Source organism: Rana temporaria, chromosome 10 (assembly GCF_905171775.1).
Source record: "Rana temporaria chromosome 10, aRanTem1.1, whole genome shotgun sequence".
NCBI lineage: Eukaryota > Metazoa > Chordata > Amphibia > Anura > Ranidae > Rana > Rana temporaria.
The window spans coordinates 148,221,380-148,243,642 of record NC_053498.1 but is presented as its reverse complement, the minus strand read 5'-3'; the positions used below and the strand labels follow the sequence as shown (position 1 = coordinate 148,243,642).

The following is a 22,263-nucleotide window of genomic DNA, read 5'->3' as shown; positions in this document are numbered from 1 at the left end:
ATTTCAGGTCTAAAAGAGGAACCTTTTGGAATGAGGGACAAATGGATTTGATTCCAGAAGAGGGACAGGCACTCTAAATAAGGGACAACTAGACGGTAGGGGAGCGCTGCAGTCCCCGCTTAAATCTGCCCCAGGGCCAGTTCGGCCCTGCTCCTGGCTCTCTCTGGCGATTCCAGGGGGGGGCAAATGACCCCCCTTGCCCTATGGAGCGGACGCCCATGGCAATATATTTAATTATTTATTTTATCTATACCTTAGGAGGCAATTTTCCCTGACCGTGGCACCTGCAGTGACTGAATAAAAATGCAAAGAAACACTTTGAATTACTTTACTTTGCAGTTTATTAGATGTAAAAGAACAGTAAAAAGTACAGGGTGTCTCCAGGGATACAAAATAACGATATATAGTCTACTTCATTAACCATTCTTACCGTACAATATATACAACACACAATAAATAGGTCGGGTATAAAGCAGGAGCCTCTAAGCCATAAAATCAGAATATCAGCACTGTAAACAATGAGAGATAATCGGGACACCCCGAAGGTGATCTTAGGAAGCGTTATATATGATGCAGCCAACACCGTCCACAGAAAAAGAATTAGATACAAGATTCCTTCATAACTTCTCTCTGCTGAGAGCATTGGGGGCGACGATATGACAAAGTCTCATGGTGTCGGGATGGTCGGTTCTCGGAGGGATTACATCAGTTTCATCAAGATGCAGGAGAAGATCAGAGCAGACAAAGTCCAAGGCATGGAGAAACCTGGAACAACACACAGGAGATATTAGGAATGGAGCCGCTTCATCTTCCTATGGAAGATCTTCTGTTCAGTTCTAAGTTATCATTGTAGCTGCAATCTGATGATCAGACAACTTTTATACCAGATTGTGACATTGTGAGAATTTAAAGTGAATGTCCAACCAGAATTTTAATTTAGAATTTTTGCATAGCGAGAGATTTAGAGGGAACATTGGCTACAAAGACACAGACAGCCATAACAAAGCAAATTATTGAACACTAGTGTTGAGCAGAATACGCCATATTCGATTTCGCGATATATCACGAATATATAGCCGAATATTCGAGAAATATTCGCTAAATTCGAATATTCGTGATATTTTATCGAAATGAAATGTTTGCGAAATTTCGCTATTGCGAATGCGAAAATAATTGCGAAATTTCGACAACTGCGGTAGGAGCACTCTGATTGGCTCAGAATATTCGTGATATTTTATCGAAATTTCGCAAAATGCGAATGCAAAATTGATTGCGGAATTTCGACAACTGCGGTAGGAGCCCTCTGATTGGCTCAGAATATTCGTGATATTTTATCGAAATTTCGCAAAATGCGAATGTGATATTTATTGCGGAATTTCGACAACTGCGGTAGGAGCACTCTGATTGGCTCATTATGAAATCGAATATTCCTGATATTTTATCGAAATTTCGCAAAATGCGAATGCGATATTTATTGCGGAATTTCGACAACTGCGGTAGGAGCACTCTGATTGGCTCTGATGCAAAAGAAGGGCGGAGAAAATAATCGCGCGATATTCCGATTGCCGAATAATCGCATTGCGATTTTTCGGCAAGATAAAATGATCGCTTCAGTTACTCGGCCCAAGGTCTCTAAGCATACCAGCAATGCTTTTAGACGTCGATGGAGATCTCTAGGATGTGATCTGTTCTAAAAATAAAATTGAAAACATTTGAATATTCGGAATAGCGAATATTCACCGCGAAATTCAAAATATATCGCGAATACTCGAATATGCCATATTCAAGCCGAATATTCGCAATACGAATATTCGTGAGCAACACTTTTGAACACAAGGATTATCCCATGAAAATGGCACCACATCCAGCCGGATTGACCACAGAGAAGAGTGTATTCAGGGCCGGTGGTACCACTAGGCAAACTAGGCAGCCGCCTAGGGCGCACTGATGCCTAGGGCACCCGGCCACTGGTGTTCCTACTCTCTTCGCTCTGCATCAAGCAACTAAATCTCAGCATCAGCAGGCAGCCACCGCTCCGTTCGCACATAGTAACGGTAACCAGCATGCACCTCTCGATCTCGCGCATGCGCAGTAGAACGGCTCTCGTAGATTTTTTGGCGGAGTAAAGCGCACAGACTCCTGGGAAATGATGACACTCATTTCCCAGGAAGCATCTCGGCTTAAGAAAGGACAGAAGACCCACTGCGGTCCAGGAACTAGGGAGATTAGGAAATCTGCCTAGTAACACCATATTACAGGCAAGATTTTTTTTTTAAGTTTTATTTAACCAGTTCCCTACCGAGCCATAATAATATGACGTCGGCAGGAACTGTCTGTTCTTCAGAGTGGACGTCATCAGGGGCGGACTGACAACTCATGGGGCCCCCGGGCAATAGAAGATTATGGGGCCCCTGGGCTTACAGATGGCCACCACGCCAGGAGGCAGTGCAGAGGCTGGGCAGCTAAAATCTCGGGATTTTCACATCAAAAGCATGTTGGTTTTCGGACATATCAGGGACAGATGTGCCTCAATGGTCAGTCCGCCCCTGGACGTCATATGACGTCACGGGCATCGCGGCTGCTAGGCTCGCAAAACATCGCGGCCGTGCACCGGCTCGCGACTCAGTGCGCGTGCCTGGCGGTCGCGATGTCCGCCAGGCACCCGCGATTGCCGGCAAACACGGCAGGAGGCGGATCTGACAGGAGGCGGATCTGTGTGTGTAATGATTGAGTGTAAACACACAGATCCGCCTCCTGTCAGAGGTGAGGAGACCGATGTGTGTTTCCAGAACACTGGAACACAGATCGGTCTTCCCTCTCCCTAGAGTTAGAATCACTCCCAAGGAACATATTAACCCCTTCAGCGCCCCCTAGTGTTAACCCCTTCCCTGCCAGTAACATTTACACAGTAACCAGTGCAGTTTTATAGCATTAATCGCTGTGTAAATGTGAATGGTCCCAAAAACGTGTCAAATGTGTCCGATGTGTCCGCCGCAATATCACGGTCACACTAAAAATCGCAGATCGCCGCCATTACTAGTAAAAAAAAATAATAAATAAAAATGCCATAAATCTATCCCTTATTTTGTAGACGCTATAACTTTTGCGCAAACCAATCAATATACACTTATTGCGATTTTTTTTTTTTTTTACCAAAAATATGTAGAAGAATACGTATGGGCCCAAACTGAGGAAAAAATCGTCGCTCTTCTTTTGTTTTTTAGCGCAAAAAATAAAAAGCGCAGAGATGATCAAATACCACCAAAAGAAAGCTCTATTTGTGGGGGAAAAAACATAAAGGGCCAGATTCATGTAGATCAGCGGATCTTTAGATCCGCTAGATCTACGTGTTTTACGATCCGCCGGTGCAATTTAGCGAGGCTAGTGCAGTATTCATCAAGCACTTACCTCGCAAATTGCACCGTCGGATCGTAACTCCCCCCGGCGGAATGCAAATTCCGCGGCTAGGGGGAGTGTACAATTCAAATCAGGCGCGTTCCCGCTAGGACGTCATTGTTAGCGGCGGGTACGTCAATTGCGGCCATCGGTTTTCCCAATCGACTTACGCAAATGACGTAAAAATTTGAATCTCGGCGCGGGAACGACGGCCATACTTAACATTAGCTACCCCTCATATAGCAGGGGTAACTATCCGCCGGAAAAAGCCGAACGCAAACGACGTTAAAAAAAAGCGACGGGCGGGCGTACGGACTTGAATCGGCGGTTCTCCTCATTTGCATATGCGACGCGTAAAAAAAAGCGAGGACACCTAGCGGCCGGCGGGAGATTGCAGCCTAAGATTCGACTGGTGTATGTCACTTACACCTGTCGGATCTAAGGGAGATCTATGCGGAACTGATTCTTATGAATCAGTCGCATAGATCCGACCGTGGGATCTCACAGATCCGACCGTCGGCTCTCACAGATACGACGGCGGATCAGGAGATCCGCCGTCGTATCTCTTGATGAATCTGGCCCAAAGATTTCATTTGGGTACAGTGTTGCATGACTGCGCAATTGTCATTCAAAGTGCAACAGCGCTGAAAACTAAAAATTGGTCTGGGCAGGAAGGGGGATTACAAGGAAACCATTGAAAAGAAGTTTATTTTTAGGGTGAACCTCCGCTTTAAGGGGTTGAACATGTTTAGCTACATCACTTTAAACCATTAAAATTCTCAATGTTAGAGATTACTTACCGCTGGCAGAACTGGTATCCACATAACTGGTATCAGCTGGAAATAAAGAGAAAAGTATCTGTTAATTGGAGATCTCAACCGGACTGATACTCATTCTTCTGGATATATCGTATGATATTCACAGTCACTGTAGGCTGAGATAATTGTGTAGTGATCACCATAGAAGTTAACCCTTTTGTAAGCTTGGATAATAAACCCCAACAATGGGCAATTTGCTCCCTTATTGATCTGGTAAATATATACGGGTCACATGGAGCAAACATTGTGGTAGAATGGTGAAGGGTTGGAAACATAATTTCCTTTTTTTTTATCTAATATTATTAGATAGTAAAGTTATAAATAAGACGAGTTATAATCCTGTTTATTCAGTGTTATATCTTTCGGGATGAGAGGCTATGGGGGCTACATCATAAGTCCATGAAAGAGACTGGAGATTCCCTCTTCGGACACAGCATGATTCCTATAGGGGTGCCACGTAGGGTCACCACGTGTCCTGGATTGCCCGGGACAGTCCCACATTTTACAGGTCTGTCCCAGGTTCTGGGAACCTTCATTCCAGGACAATACAGTGTCCCAGAATGAAGCTGACACAGCCGCCCCCCCCCCCATCCCTCTATCTGTTGCCCCCAAAAAAGGCCGCTTTACTCACTGTAACGGAATGACCCGTGACAACTAGTGTTGAGCGGAATACGCCATATTCGATTTCGCGATATATCACGAATATATAGCCGAATATTCGTGAAATATTCGCTAAAATCGAATATTCGTGATATTTAAAAAAAAAAAAAATTGCGAAATTTCGCTAATTTATTGCGAACATTTTGCGAATATTTTTTTTTTCTGATTGGCTCTGATGCAAAAGAAGGGCGGAGAAAGTATTCTTGAATATTCGGAAATTAAATATTCGGAATATTTTATCAAAAAAAAAATGTTGTGAAATATTTTGACAACTGTGGTAGGAGAACTCTGATTGGCTCTGATGCAAAAGAAGGGTGGAGAAAGTATTTGCGAATATTCGGAAATCGAATATTCGCGAATACTTTCTCCACCCTTTTTTTGCATCAGAGCCAATCAGAGTTGTCAAAATCTCGCAATCAATTTCGCATTCGCATTAGCGAAATTTCGATAAAATATCACCAATATTCGATTTCCGAATATTCGCGAATACTTTCTCCGCCCTTCTTTTGCATCAGAGCCAATCAAAGTTCTCCTACCACAGTTGTCAAAATATTTCACAACATTTTTTTTTGATAAAATATTCAGAATATTCGATTTCCGAATATTCGAGAATACTTTCTCTGCCCTATCAGCCAATCAGAAAAAAAAAAAAAAAAAATTCGCAAAATGTTCGCAATAAATTCGCATTAGCGAAATTTCGCAATTTTTTTTTATATTCGGAATAGCGAATATTGGCCGCGAAATTCGAGATATTCGCGAATACTCGAATATGCCATATTCGAGCCGAATATTCGCAATACGAATATTCGTGAGCAACACTAGTGACAACCAGAGACTTTGGAAGGATGGGGGGTACTCCTGTGCCAGCGTCACTAATGACTCTTGGGTCTAGGGTCACCCTGTGCCCCTTTTGGGCATAGGGTGACTGATAACTGATAATTCATGTTTTGCAGGATATCTTGGAATATTACAAGTTGTTAAAGTCTGATTTCAAATGGAGTGTTTTCATTCAATGGGGGGGACACATGCTTTTGAGGTGTTAATTGTGTCTGCTCCTAGACATTCCATTGTGAGATGCTAACTAAGTCTGCTACTGTGGTGATGTGGAATGTGACTTGTCAAGCTGTATGCGGAGACAGGCTGTCTGGATAATGACTAATAATTAACTCAACTGAATGTCATTGTCTAAGAGAAGGTGTATTGAAGCCCCCCCCATTGTGTGATGTGTGGGTGGAGTGTGTCTCCCTGTGATTAACTGTAACATGCTTGTACTGTATATAAGAAAGCTAAGATACCATTAAAAGGGTTCATTCATACATTTTGAAACCAGAGAACAGAGCGTATGTCTAGTTTGTTCTGGGGAAATCCATATGGATCGTGTCTGCTGGATTGTAGATTGTCGGATAAGCTGTCGTGGTTGATGGAATGGGAATATCGTAAACGGTGGTGACCGTTACACTCACTGACAGTACTTGTCCTGGCCGGGAATGTCCGGAGAGGCACAATCCCCGCCCCCTGCTTGTGATTGGAGAAATCATAAATCCCGCGTCTTGTGTCTAATCACAGCAGGGCAGTGTAAAGCCAGCGGTGGAACAAGGTAAAACGGGTCTCAGCCAGTCAGGACAAGTGCTGTCAGTGAGTAAGGTGGGCGATGCGGCTGTCTTTTTTGGGGGCGTGATCAGTTCTTCTGGGTAGATTCATTACAGCACAAGCTGATTTTTGGGAAAGGGGGTCCCTGAATGGCCGTTTGGGAATGTGGTCACCCTAGTGCCATGGAGAGATGATGATCTTCGCTCTCTGAAAGGCCGGTTTAAAGAGACCTCCTAGACATATCCAGGGGCGGACTGACAACTCATGGGGCCCCCTGGCAATAGAAGATTATGGGGCCCCTGGGCTTATAGATGGCCACCACGCCAGGAGGCAGTGCAGAGGCAGGGCAGCTAAAATCTCGGGATTTTCACATAAAAAGCATGCCGGTTTCGGACATATCAGGGACAGATGTAAAAAAAAAACATATTTTTTACATTTTGTCCCTGGTTTTACTGAGCCTGGCAACCCTGATGGGGCCCCCTAGTGGCATGGGGCCCTCGGGCAGTGCCCAAGTAACTCAATGGTCAGTCCGCCCCTGGACATAGCCTAGTCTTAAAAGTAACTTTCAGAATATTTAATGTTATGATCCTTTCTTCCTCTTATTATTCTATAGGATATTAATATCATTACTACATCATCATCCTCCAGGATGAACTATTCATGTATTGTAATGTCTTATGATATACTTTATGCTTTTTGAAAATAAAATATTTTGAAAGAACCTCTGCAGGTTTTTACGGCTTTGTCCCCATCTGGGAGATTTCTCCTTACTTCCTGGTCAGGTGACAGGAGTCAAACAGAACAGGAAGTGAGGGATATGCCCCCCCCCCCACATGGAACAAAGACAGCAGTTAAAAAATTTCAGAAGCTTTAAACTTTTCCCCACATTATCCAACACAAAAAAAATGTTTTGTCTGGAGTTGGGATTTAATTTATGTGACTGAAAAAACACAAAAAAATGACTATAACAAAACTGTGACCGTGAGATGACTTACCTGCATTCAAATAGATGCTGACCCTTCCTGCAATGTCCGGGGAATCACGTGATACGGATCGAGAGGTGCAGGTCTGTAAGGAAATAAAAGAAATTCAACAGAAATTCCAGACGAGTAAAATTAATGAAGGAACTGCAAATTGTATCCAAGAAACACCCCAGTTATGCTAAAGTCACAATGTCTCCTTCATGTTCCTCTATCTGTGTTATCCCCACAATAGTTTGCATTTCCCCCCTAATTTCCCAACAACCTATTTATTCTACATTGTATCAGAGCAGCATAACACCATCAATTGTCTATGTTAGGGATGAGCATAACACCATCAATTGTCTTTGTTAGAGGTCCACTTCATGTTCCTCTATCTGTGTTATCCCCACAAAGGAAACGGTGGAGAATGCGGGCACCCTAGATTCTTTCATCACTCCTATGGTGAGACTTCCCTGGAATAATTAGCATTTCTCCTCCACATTAGTTTCAGTCTCTCGAAGCCATATTCCTCAATCACCTATTTATTCTACATTGTATCACTTCATGTTCCTCTATCTGTGTTATCCCCACAATGCAAACGGTGGAGAATGCGGGCACCCTAGATTCTTTCATCACTCCAATGGTGAGACTTCCCTGGAATAATTTGCATTTCCCCCTCCACATTGGTTTCAGTCTCTCGAAGCCATATTCCTCAATCACCTATTTATTCTACATTGTATCGCTTCATGTTCCTCTATCTGTGTTATCCCCACAAAGGAAACGGTGGAGAATGCGGGCACCCTAGATTCTTTCATCACTCCAATGGTGAGACTTCCCTGGAATAATTTGCATTTCCCCCTCCACATTGGTTTCAGTCTCTCGAAGCCATATTCCCCAATCACCTAATCTATTCTACACAGTATGGGGGCAGCATGACACCATCAGTTGTCTATGTTAGGAATGGGGGGGGGGGCAGGGGGATAGCCAGTAGCTCACTGGGGTGTATGGGCTGGGAAGTCTCCGTATGAGAGCAAACACAGCGTCCCTCGAATAGCTGACTCACCTCAATCAGGTGTGATCCTGATAATCAACCAAGCATACAAAAGAAAAATGTGAAAACGGGAAAACACTGAATAAAAATCCCATAATGGTTTTTGTATTACCATTTGATATTTTTGTGTAATAAAGTTCCCTTATCTATAAGCTGCATGGTCCCTAGTAATTACTGCAGATGAGGCTCTCTTCTCACCTTTTTCTTTTGTATGTTAGGGACACACATGAGACCATCAATAGTCTATGTTAGGGACCCACATGACGCCATCAATAGTCTTTGTAAGGGACATGCGTGACACCATCAATGGTCTTTGTTAGGGACACGCATGACACCATCAAAAGTCTATGTTAGGGACACACATGACACCATCAATAGTCTTTGTTAGGGACACGCATGACACCATCAATAGTCTTTGTTAGGGACACACATGACACCATCAATGGTCTTTGTTAGGGACACACATGACACCATCAATAGTCTATGTTAGGAACACGCATGACACCATCAATAGTCTTTGTTAGGGACACACATGACACCATCAATGGTCTTTGTTAGGGACCCACATGACGCCATCAATAGTCTTTGTAAGGGACATGCGTGACACCATCAATGGTCTTTGTTAGGGACACGCATGACACCATCAAAAGTCTATGTTAGGGACACACATGACACCATCAATAGTCTTTGTTAGGGACACGCATGACACCATCAATAGTCTTTGTTAGGGACACACATGACACCATCAATGGTCTTTGTTAGGGACACACATGACACCATCAATAGTCTATGTTAGGAACACGCATGACACCATCAATAGTCTTTGTTAGGGACACACATGACACCATCAATGGTCTTTGTTAGGGACACGCATGACACCATCAATAGTCTTTGTTAGGGACACACATGACACCATCAATGGTCTTTGTTAGGGACACACATGACACCATCAATAGTCTTTGTTAGGGACACGCATGACACCATCAATAGTCTTTGTTAGGGACACGCATGACACCATCAATAGTCTTTGTTAGGGACACACATGACACCATCAATGGTCTTTGTTAGGGACACACATGACACCATCAATAGTCTTTGTTAGGGACACACATGACACCATCAATAGTCTTTGTTAGGGACACACATGACACCATCAATGGTCTTTGTTAGGGACACACATGACACCATCAATAGTTTATGTTAGGAACACGCATGACACCATCAATAGTCTTTGTTAGGGACACGCATGACACCATCAATAGTCTTTGTTAGGGACACGCATGACATCATCAATAGTCTTTGTTAGGGACACGCATGACACCATCAATAGTCTTTGTTAGGGACACACATGACACCATCAATGGTCTTTGTTAGGGACACGCATGACACCATCAATAGTCTTTGTTAGGGACACACATGATACCATCAATAGTCTTTGTTAGGGACACACATGACACCATCAATAGTCTTTGTTAGGGACACACATGACACCATCAATAGTCTGTGTTAGGGACACGCATGACACCATCAATAGTCTATGTTAGGGATGGGCTTGGATTTAGGCCAAACCCAAGCTCATCCCTAGCCTATGTTATGGCTGCAGCAGAGGGGCAGAACTGTGAATTCTGGTGGTGGTATCTCAATATCAGAAGCCAACATATGATTTTAGTCACCACTACGCTACGCCCGCACAATTTTGCGCGGCTGTACGTGAATCTGTCCCAATGTACCTACAATGCACTGTACCCAAAAGCACATAAGAGGGAATGAAGCCTAATGTCCTAATGACAAATGTCCCACTTTAGCAGACCTCAGGTCTCAGTGAATGGGCATGTAGACTTTCATGTAATACCCACTATTCTTATTGTGTAAGAACTCTGGTGGCCCCTCATTACTCAGAAGACATTAAGACAATTGCAGAGGCGATTCAGTTGGCATGTGTTGCGCTATATAAGTTTCTCACTCACTCACTCACTCACTCAACAAGACCATCCAGTGTGAAAATAGAAAATAGAGGGCGCTACGCCCATACAAATATTTGTATAGTGCCGTGAACCAATCCAAATAGAATTGGCAATTAATTAACAATCCCTGGTAAATAATTCAATAAAAAATAAATATATATATAAAGTCCCATATATTGCAGACAGCGCTGCACATTCAGAAACAAACAGCGTGAAAGTTCCAATGTGATCAATGTGAATATATAAATCCCAAAAAATAGAGGAAATTGTTGCAGTCCACTATGTTCGTTGTGATTTTCTTTAAAAGGAGAGAAAGTGCCACCACCGCTCTATATAACTTCAATTCCACCCAAGGTGCTTGATATTAAATTGCTCTTACCAGAGCTAGTTGACCAGTTTAATGAAAAAGTGGTCAAACTAGCTTTTGCAGGATTGTGCCTGCGCACATAGGGATATGGACAACCAATAGACAGATCCAGGAGCTCCACATGGGATACGTTATGCAAGAGAAGAAAGCCAGGAAAGCCAATAGCGTAATAACGTTTATTAAAAGTATTAAAAACACATAAAAACAGCCAAATGGCCTCTTACTTCCAAGGGTGCCCACCCGGCACTGAGGCTGCGGACTTGTCACCGCCAATCTGCGGTTTCAATTGTGGGATTCGGAAAGGGGGGAGGAAGCCGCCGCTGTCTCACCACCAATGGATCCTTACCGACACTCCACAGCGCAGGGGGGACGTCACGTGACCAGGTCTGCCTCCGACGTACGTTTCGTTATCCTAACGTCATCAGGGGGGCGTACCTGGTCACTAAAGCATCATGGTATATGTAGTCTAATGCGAGCCGGTCATTGGTCGAAAACAAATTCAATTTTAAATTCAGCCTCGGTGCCGCGATCGCATTCACAGGTATACAGTACACATATAGACAGGTTCTACATTTGGGATTCTATAAGTAAAGGTATATTTTACGTGTAAACTTATATAGCCCCGCAATTTAAATCCAAAAAACAGCACGGAAAGGGCAAGGTCCTAACTGAGCCGCTCCTCTCGCATCCCTCCGGACGTGCACAGTCTTTAGAATATTTCAAATGGAATAAAAATTCTCTCAATAGATTAATCAAAAAATTTTTGAATATATCATAGCCTATATAAGGCAAGAGATAATATATAAGTTCTACTCGACCATAGATATGGACATTAACAACAAGAAAAATCAGTACACGAAATTATAGAGAAAAGGAAAGACCCAAACAAAGAGACTTCCCTTGACTCCCTCTGGAGGTGCATCTTATATCCAGCATCCCACTATAAATCCAAATTTGACCATAAAAATAAAAATAAAGATAAGAGTAATTCCAAACTGGGAAAAGTGATATAAAATGATCACATATTCCGGATAAATATATGAATATTACAGATGTGTATAAAAAATGAAAAAAATAACAAAAATTAGGAAACATTTAGTTTCAACATTGTAAAAATATATATTGGATATAAAGTGATAGAACAGAGAATTTGGTTCTATAAAATTCTCGAAGTACATTTGACAGGAAAATTTAGGGTTAGTCATCAGTCAAAAAACAGTTGAGATCAAGTTCAACGTTTAATCCTGATGGTTGCATGGTACGTAGTTTGTGTACCCATTTCATTTCGTTTTGAGAAACACTCCTCAGCATGTGTGTGCCTCGCCAATTTCTATCAATTTTGTCTATGCCATAAAAGGTACAGAGACTAGGATTACTAGCATGATGGCTGGCGAAATGTTTAGACACACTGTGGTTAGGAAAACTGTTTTTAATATTCTTTAGATGTTCATTAATACGGATCTTTAATTGGCGTGTAGTTCTTCCCACGTACTGCAATTTGCATGGGCATTCGATCACGTATGTGACGTGATCAGATCCACATGTGATCAGGGGTTTGATTTTAAACGATTCCCCCGTCACATTCGATCTGAACTCCGTTTTTTTCTTTTTATCACCAGGATTGCGTGTAGTTCTACAGGCCTTGCATCTTGTGCAGTGATGGAAACCCGATCCATCCAAGAAAGTAACCAACTTCCTTACATATACCATGATGCTTTAGTGACCAGGTACGCCCCCCTGATGACGTTAGGATAACGAAACGTACGTCGGAGGCAGACCTGGTCACGTGACGTCCCCCCTGCGCTGTGGAGTGTCGGTAAGGATCCATTGGTGGTGAGACAGCGGCGGCTTCCTCCCCCCTTTCCGAATCCCACAATTGAAACCGCAGATTGGCGGTGACAAGTCCGCAGCCTCAGTGCCGGGTGGGCACCCTTGGAAGTAAGAGGCCATTTGGCTGTTTTTATGTGTTTTTAATACTTTTAATAAACGTTATTACGCTATTGGCTTTCCTGGCTTTCTTCTCTTGCATAACGTATCCCATGTGGAGCTCCTGGATCTGTCTATTGGTTGTCCATATCCCTATGTGCGCAGGCACAATCCTGCAAAAGCTAGTTTGACCACTTTTTCATTAAACTGGTCAACTAGCTCTGGTAAGAGCAATTTAATATCAAGCACCTTGGGTGGAATTGAAGTTATATAGAGCGGTGGTGGCACTTTCTCTCCTTTTAAAGAAAATCACAACGAACATAGTGGACTGCAACAATTTCCTCTATTTTTTGGGATTTATATATTCACATTGATCACATTGGAACTTTCACGCTGTTTGTTTCTGAATGTGCAGTGCTGTCTGCAATATATGGGACTTTATATATATATTTATTTTTTATTGAATTATTTACCAGGGATTGTTAATTAATTGCCAATTCTATTTGGATTGGTTCACGGCACTATACAAATATTTGTATGGGCGTAGCGCCCTCTATTTTCTATTTTCACATATGTACAATTTTCATTGTTTGTGAGGAGCAGCTTATATTGTTTATAATTTATTATTCAGGCGCGGAATTTTTCACTTTACACAAGACCATCCAGTGCCCAGGGCAAAGATGCCAAACTTCGCCCCTCCCTTCCCTTGGGGTTAGGGTCAGGGTGCCCACATTCCTGCAATAAACTACTGCGCCCAAGGCAGCTTCACCTTCTGCCCACCCCTTGACCCGGTCCTGGATAATTGTGTGTACATACGGCACTGGAGCCAGGTCCCAGGACATACACATATCCCAAACAACTAAAAGCTCACCTGATGGTTATCCCCACTGACTGGTAACTGATATATTACCAGCCTCCTGCCTTGGCCCTCTTTACCTGGCCACTACTGTGAGCATTCCTTGGTTTACAGGACCTTTATGTCCTGGGACCCACCACTACCCCTTTAACTTTTGAAGGCCCTATCGGGCACACAGGTCTGTTTCATTAGACTTGGTCATAGTTCATACGCACCTATCGTTCAACTGGGACCCTCTCTCTGGGAACAAGAGACCTTGTGCCTCTAGACCGTCTCCTGACGAAGCGAAAGCGAAACTAGTCGAGACTCGAGACTAATGGTCTCATGATTTCAATTGTCTCACCGACATTTACCCCGTCTGCTAAATGGGGATTGCACAACCGGTGACCTGATTGTGGTCAAGTTTGTATTTTTTGTAATGTTTTTATGTTTTGTATTTTTATCCTTGTTTTCAATGTTTATTTGTTAATAAATACTTTCGCAAACATGAATTATTCAGGCTTTTGAACCTAATTATCAAGTACCGGTATAGTCCTCCCTGCCCACAATACTTCATTGGAGTCTCGGGGTTAATTGGGGAATCCTTGAGACCCCTCTATTACATACGGCCAGGCCACTGAGGTCTGGTCACCAGGAGGAAAGGGGGATTGCTATACATACTTCATTACTGGACCACTAAGGTTTTAACCAAATGCTTTTCCTAACCTCCAAACCTGACACCCTCAGGCTAGTGGCAGCTCATCCGGGGCAAGAGAGTGCCTGGGGCCCCTTGGACCAGTGGGGTCAATTGGGCAGATGACTGTTTGCCCATATGGCTAAAGAATCCCTGACCGCATATACAGGCACAGAAATCACAGAACACCCTCTATGTGTATGGTGGTGAGTCTTACCGAGTTACAATCAGCAGCTGTGCAGAGTGCAAGATCGGCATAGAGATAGACGTTGTCAGAACTGGCAATCTTGAAGACCTTCATGGCAAACCGAGATTCAGTGGCATATCCATTGCTCACCACTGATAGCTGGTCAGCAGATACATCTTTGGCTGGGCACCTGGATACAGAAAACCTTTCATTAGTTTTCAGTTACTGTAATCTAATGATGAGAACACAATACTGGTACATACTATTAGAGCTGAACAATATATGGCGTGTGTTCGTTATAATATATATATATATATATATATATATATATATATTATATATACACTATATTACCAAAAGTATTGGGACGCCTGCCTTTACATACACATGGGGGCAGATCCACAAAAGGATTACGCCGGCGTATCTACTGCTATCTGGTGGCATACTCAATGTTAAGTATGGCCGTCGTTCCCGTGTATAATTCTGAAAATTTTACGTTGTTTGCGTAATTCGTCCGTGAATGGGGCTGGACGCCATTTACGTACACGTCCAAAACAAAGACGTCCTAGCGACGTCATTTGGAGCGATGCACCCTGGGAGTTTTGACGGACGGGGCATGCGCAGTTCGTTCGGCGAGGGGACGTGCTTCATTTAAATGAAACACGCCCCCTACCCGCCCTTACGCCGCGAGAGATACACTACACCTCCGTAACTTATGGCGCGAATTCGTTGAGGATTCAAACCGAATCAAAGTAAGTTACAGCGGTGTAGCGTATCTGTCATCTGCGCCGGGCGCAGCGTATGTATGTGGATCTTCCCCATGATCTTTAACCACTTAAGACCCGGACCATTATGCAGCTAAAGGACCTTGCCCCTATTTGCATTCCGGCACTGCGTCGCTTTAACGGACAATTGCGCGGTCGTGCGACGTGGCTCCCAAACAAAATTAGCGTCCTTTTTTTCCCACAAATAGAGCTTTCTTTTGGTGGTATTTGATCACCTCTGCGGTTTTTATTTTTTGCGCTATAAACAAAAATAGAGCGACAATTTTGAAAAAAAAATCTATATTTTTTACTTTTTACCATAATAAATATCCCCCAAAAATATATAAAAAAAATACTTTTTCCCTCAGTTTAGGCCGATACGTATTCTTCTACCTATTTTTGGTAAAAAAAAATATCGCAATAAGCGTTTATCGATTGGTTTGTGCAAAATTTACAGCATTTACAAAATAGGGGATAGTTTTATTGCATTTTAATAAAAAAAAAATTTTTTTTACTTCTAATGGCGGCGATCAGTGTTTTTTTTTCGTGACGGCGACATTATGGCGGACACTTCGGACACTTTTGAAACATTTTTGGGACCATTGTAATTTTCACAGCGAAAAGTGCTATAAAAATGCACTGTTTACTGTATCCCTATATCAGGGAACAGACGATCAGTGACATTGCCACAGAGAAGAACGGGGAAGGTTTGTTTACACACGGCTCTCCCCGTTCTTCAGCTCCGGTGACCGATCGCGGGACACCGGCGGCGATCGGGTCTTCGGGTCCCGCGGTCATGGTCATGGAGCTTCGTATCGGGTCGCAGGCACGCGCCGGCTGGGCACTTAAAGGGGACGTACCCTTACGTGATTGTGCCCAGACGTTCCATTTGGCGTTAGGTGGTCCTTAAGTGGTTAATGGCACCCCAGTCTTAGTCCGGAGGGTTCAGTATTGAGTTGGCCCCGCCCTTTGCAGCTATAACAGCTTCACCTCTTCTGAAAAGGCCGCCCACAAGGTCTAGGAGGGTGTCTATGGGAATGTTTGACCGTTCTTCCAGAAGCGCATTTGTGAGGTCGGGCACTGATGTTGGATGTGAAGGTCTGGCTCGCAGTCTCCGCTCTAATTCATCCCAAAAGGTGTTGAGGTCAGGACTCTGTGCAGGCCAGTCACGTTCCTCCACCCCAAACTCACTCATTTATGTTTTTATGGACCTAGAGGTCAGCAGAGCTCCCCCTGAGATCTAGCACAACTGCAGTGCAGTGTATTTGCTTTTAATAAACCAACCTCTATGTGTACAAAGCATTGGTAACCCAGCGCACTGTGTACTTACCCGTTCTGAAGAAGATAGTACTTTGGGACGCCTAATTCGGTAGCAGAGGCATAAATATTCACCACTTTGAGTTTGAAGGCGTTTACATCCAGATCTGGTACTTGCACTGAGATGTAGACGGTATCTTCTACTTTCAGGGTGACGGAGTCGGAGAGAGGGGTAATAAACTCGTCTTTATAGGCCAGCATTACGGCTACATAACTTCCATTTCCTGAAGGGCCGGATATCACTGTGCTCCTGGAAAATAAACACACAAGAGAAGGTCACCTACCTAGAAACCCTTGTAGGTATGTGGCCATACATCTATGTTATTATACAGAACTGAGATATTTTGCACTGAGGATAAAATAAGAGGAAACCTATCAGAAATCTTCTCCAGCTCTGTGTATACTGGTGGGGGAGGTGAAGCTGATATACAATTTCAAATGCATCAAAAAGGTTTAAAATGAAGTTGCTTATGAATCAGACCAATTGAGGCAATTTAAAAGAGCCCAATTTTTTTTTTGCCCATACTTCTTTTGTGGGTGATGGGGTGCACTTACTTTTGCTCTCCTGTGACCCCAAGTCAGCTGATAGCGGGCTATTGCCAGATGACATGGCAGAGCGACTCCAGGCTCTAGAAGAATCGTGACAATATTGGCCCAGATTCAAGTAGAATTGCGCGATATTTGCGGGGGAGCAGGGCGGCGTAAGCGCGCGCAAGTTAAATGATCCCGCCCCCCGGGATCATTTTAGGCGTTCCCGCGCCGAGCATACAGCGCATGCTCCATCGGGAAACTTTCCCGACGTGCATTGCGGCAAATGACGTCGCAAGGACGTCATTTGCTTCTAAGTGAACGTGAATGGCGTCCAGCGCCATTCACGTTTCACTTACGCAAACGCCGTGAAATTCAAATTTCACGGCGCGGGAAGGCCGGCTATACTTTAGCATTGGCTGCCCCTACTATTAGAAGGGGCAGCCTTGCGCTAAAAGTAGCCGTACGGAAACTCCGTACCTGGCTTGCGCGGGGCCCGCGCAAGCTTGTGAATCAGTTGGTAGTATGCAATTTGCATACTACACGCTGATACACAATGGGAGCGCCCCCTAGCGGCCCCCGCAAGAATGCAGCCTAAAATCTGCGAGGCATAAGAGCCTTATGCCGCGCAGATTTTAGCCTACAGTCGGTGTAACGAGGTTCCTGAATCAGGAGAACTCGTTACACCGGAGCAAGTAAGCACTTGCGCTGCGTAACCTATGGTTGCGCGGGCGCAAGTGCTTCTTGAATCTGGGCCATTGTTGGGATCCACCTGGCTGCCTGATTGACAGCTGGCTCCGACTTTTACGCACACGATCATTTTTCGGCATGAAAAAAAATGACAATTTTCCATCATGTCCAAAAAACGACGTTTTTCCAACTTCATCATTAAAAACGACGTTGCCCACACACCATCGTTTTTTTAAAAATGATGAACAAAGCGCGGTGACGTACAACACGTACGACGGCACTCTGAAGGGGAAGTTCCATTCGGAATGACGCCACCCTTGGGGCTGCTTTAGCTGATTCCGTGTTAGTAAAAGACGATTTGCGCTTTTCTGTCTGTTACAGCGTGATGAATGTGCGATCTCCATTAGGAACGGTAGTTTTACCAGAACGAGCGCTCCCGTCTCATAACTTGCTTCTGAGCATGCGCGGGTTTAAAACGTCGTTTTAGCCCACACGCGATCATTTTGTACAACCCGAAAAACGACATCGTTTAAAACGGCGTTAAAAAATGCAGCATGTTCGGGAAAAAAATTGGGTCGTCGTTTTTCAGAAGCCAAAAAAATGATGTGAAGCCCACACACCATCATTTTAAATGACGTTTTTAAAAACAACAGTTTTTTTCATGCAGAAAAACGACCGTGTGTACGCGGCATAACACGGTCGTTCTGGTAAAACTAGCGTTCGTAATGGAGATCGCACATTCATCACGGTGGAAAAGGTACAACATTCCAGAGACATGCAGGACCCCTTTGTCAGGTATGTGATGACAGGACTGATGAAGGGGTCCTGTGTGGCTCTGAAACGTTGCATTTTTTCCACTGTGATGTCATCATTCTTCAAAAGAACCTTTGGATGTTTTTTGAAGATCTGTGGTGTGCTGGCAAAAATGTGCACTGCTTTGGATAAGCCAGGCCATAGCCGCCGACTTTATCACTCGGCCCCGCCCCTGGCGCGCCGTGTCATTTCTTTGATTGACAGCAGCGGGAGCCATTGACTGCGCTGCTATCAATCTCCAATGAAGAGCCTGAGGAGAAACCATTGAGGGAATCGCGCCCACGGAGTTTCGTGGCTCAAGTAAGTAAAACGGGGGGGCTGGGGGGCCCGAGAGTGCAAGGTGTTTTTTCACCTTAACCACTTAAGGACCAGACCAATATGCTGCTAAATGACCCGAGGGGTTTTTACAATTCGGCACTGCGTCGCTTTAACAGACAATTGCGCGGTCGTGCGACATGTTTTCCAAACAAAATTGGCGTCCTTTTTTTCCCCACAAATAGAGCTTTCTTTTGGTGGTATTTGATCACCTCTGCGGTTATTATTTTTTGCGCTATAAACAAAAATAGAGCAACAATTTTGAAAAAAATATTATTTACTTTTTGCTATAATAAATATAGTTTAGGCCGATACGTATTCTTCTACCTATTTTTGGTAAAAAAAATCGCAATAAGCGTTTATCGATTTTGGTTTGCGCAAAATTTATAGCGTTTACAAAATAGGGGATAGTTTTATTATTTATTTATTTTTTACTACTAATGGCGGCGATCAGCGATTTTTTTCGTGACTGCGACATTATGGCGGACACTTCGGACAATTTTGACACATTTTTGGGACCATTGTCATTTTCACAGCAAAAAATGCATTTAAATTGCACTGATTATTGTGAAAATGACAATTGCAGTTTGGGAGTTAACCACAGGGGGCGCTGTAGGATTTAGTGTTCACCTAGTGTGTGTTTACAACTGTAGGGGGGTGTGGCTGTAGGACTGACGTCATCGATCGAGTCTCCCTAATAAAAGGGATCACTCGATCGATGCAGCCGCCACAGTGAAGTACGGGGAAGCTGTGTTTACATACGACTCTCCCCGTTCTTCAGCTCTGGGGAGCGATCGCGACGGAGCGGCTATAAACGAATAGCCGCGCCGTCATCCTGGATCGCTCCCCGCGGGTATCCGACCGCCGCATGTAGCGGGGGGCGGGGGGTCCCGATCAGACCCCCGACTCACGTCTAGGCAGGGACGTACAGGTACGCCAATGTGCCTGTACGTGCCATTCTGCCGACGTATATCTACATGCGGCGGTCTGGAAGCGGTTAATGCATATTAAGCTTTACAGCCCCTATAATAATTATGGTGCCAAAATTAGTCTGTGCTGTAAATTGCCTTTGTCTTTCTGGAGGCTGCCATTTTGCTGAAGCCCAGAGCCCCTGAGCAGCAGTACATCTTTAGACAGATCAGCCTTTTAGTGACTCTGGCCCAGATTCAAGTAGAATGGAGCAATATTTGCGTGGGCAAAGAGCAAAGATTTTTCTCTGCGCCCACGCAAATATTTCCATTTGCCCAGCGATTCACGGAGCAGTAGCTCCGTAAATTGCGCGGGCGCTATGCTAATTAGCCCTGCGTAAGGGCGCCTAATGTAAATGATCCCGCCGGGGGCGGGAATCATTTAAATTAGGCGCGCTCCCGCGCCGAGCTAACAACGCATGCTCCGTCGGGAAACTTTCCCGACGTGCATTTCGGCAAATGACGTCGCAAGGACGTCATTTGCTTCTAAGTGAACGTGAATGGCGTCCAGCGCCATTCACGGTTCACTTACGTAAACGACGTGAAATTTAAATTTCACGGGCGGGAGGCGCAGCTATGCTTTGGCATTGGCTGCGCCTGCTATTAGCAGGAGCAACCTTATGCTAAAGGCGCCGTACGGAAACTCCGTACCTTGCGTACGCAGGGCCCGCACAACTTTTGTGAATCGGTGGTAGTATGCAATTTGCATACTACACGCCGATCACAAAGGCCGCGCCCCCTAGCGGCCAACGCAAGAATGCAGCCTGGGATGTGAAGGCATAAGGAGGCTTATGTCTGTCATATCTTAGGCTGCAGTCGGTGTAACGAGGTTCCTGAATCAGGAGCACTCGTTACACCGGAGCAAGTAAGCACTTGCGCCGCGCAACTATGGTTGCGCGGGCGCAAGTGCTTCTTGAATCTGGGCCTCTGATTTTAGGGTGCAGTGCTGAAAATTAGAGAGCGACTGAGCACGCGCAGAGTAGGGGGAGACCGTGTATTACTTTTAAACAGTATGGGCGTTTATGTTTTATGTAATAATAATTACCCGATTACTGGGTGAAGTGTCACATTGAGAGTGACATTGATATTCAGAGGGTAGGAGCAGGAAAAATTCATGACGGCGTCATTTGTTGTTTGGATTGGATCCGTCTTGGCAAAAATATACAGCTGGTTACTGTAGGTGACATGGGTCGTATTTGGCTGTAGAGAGAAGAAGCACAGAAGTCATTAGACCGGGTGAGAAAACCTCCACACAGTAATCAGTACATTACCAAAGAGTTACTATTAACCACTACAGTGCTATGGCCGAAAGACTGCCACAGCGCTGACCTGAATTGCCGGGAGGGCGTCCCTAGACGTTCTCCCGTGCTCGAGCAGCCTGCGCGCCCCCTGCAGGGCGCACGCGGCGCGCTCTGTAATCAGCGAGTCTCTGAGATTCGGCTGATCACAAATCAGAGTAAAGCGTCGAACTCGACCCCTTACCACGTGATCAGCTGTCAGCTGATGGCACAGCGGCTGCGTTTGATGGCATGGTACAGTGGTGACAATTGATGCCACAGTGGCTGCATTTGATGAGCACAGTGAGGCTGCAATTTTTTTCTGTTTTTTTACGTTTGCGCCCCCCCAAAAATTTTGAGCACCAGCCGCCACTGATGCCGAGATTTCCTCTAGAGTATTTTTTTTTTTTTTGCCATTTGATGTGCTCACTCTGAAGGCCAATACCATTCAACCAATTTTCTCTGAGCCCAGGTCCTCTTGGACCCCCCCCCCCACACCCAGCCTGTGACTGGACAGCACAAGAAGGAGCAGAGGACTGATGAGTTCCTCTCTCTGTCACTCTGTTCTCTCTTTGTCAGCACATGAAATAACTGGAGTTATTCTCTTTCTCCCGGCCTGAGTGGTACCGGGACTTCTCGAGGCTCAACCCAAATCACATCGAGGTACTTAAACTACTTGTATTTAAAAAAATGTATGAAAATGAATACAAAGCTGTGTTATTTGTCTCTTTTATATCTACCCGGAGTTCAGCTCCTGTTTGTAGGTGTCTCCAGGGGCGGACTGACAACTCATGGGGCCCCCGGGCAATAGAAGATTATGGGGCCCCTGGGCTTACAGATGGCCACCACGCCAGGAGGCAGTGCAGAGGCGGGACATCAAATGCATGTCGGCTTCGGACATATCAGGGACAGATGTAAAAAAAACATAGATTTTTACATACTGTCCCTGGTTTTACTGAGCCTGGCAACCCTGATGGGGCCCCCTAGTGGCTTGGGGCCCTCGGGCAGTGCCAGAGTGACTCAATGGTCAGTTCGCCCCTGGGTGCCTCCTTTAACGAGCCACCTGCTGAAGAGACATCCATGTATGTGCGCCCTCAGCTGGGGCTGTGTGCGTCTTTCTAAACACAAAGCACCCCACAAG

The 22,263-nt window shown here is 44.6% G+C and overlaps 1 protein-coding gene across 1 annotated transcript in view; it reads right to left on the bottom strand.

Annotated features, from left to right (window-relative positions):
* Positions 1–321: 321 nt before the first annotated feature.
* LOC120915752 (uromodulin-like) overlaps positions 322–22,263 on the bottom strand; it is a 59,380-nt gene continuing 37,438 nt past the window's right edge. Inside the window, exons 6-11 of the mRNA XM_040326525.1 lie at positions 20,891–21,045; positions 16,545–16,781; positions 14,481–14,640; positions 7,460–7,532; positions 4,197–4,232; positions 322–765 (exon numbers count right to left, since the gene is read on the bottom strand). Coding sequence (XP_040182459.1) covers positions 701–765; positions 4,197–4,232; positions 7,460–7,532; positions 14,481–14,640; positions 16,545–16,781; positions 20,891–21,045 — 726 coding nt within the window. The 3' untranslated portion in view covers positions 322–700. The remainder of the gene's footprint in view (positions 766–4,196; positions 4,233–7,459; positions 7,533–14,480; positions 14,641–16,544; positions 16,782–20,890; positions 21,046–22,263) is intronic.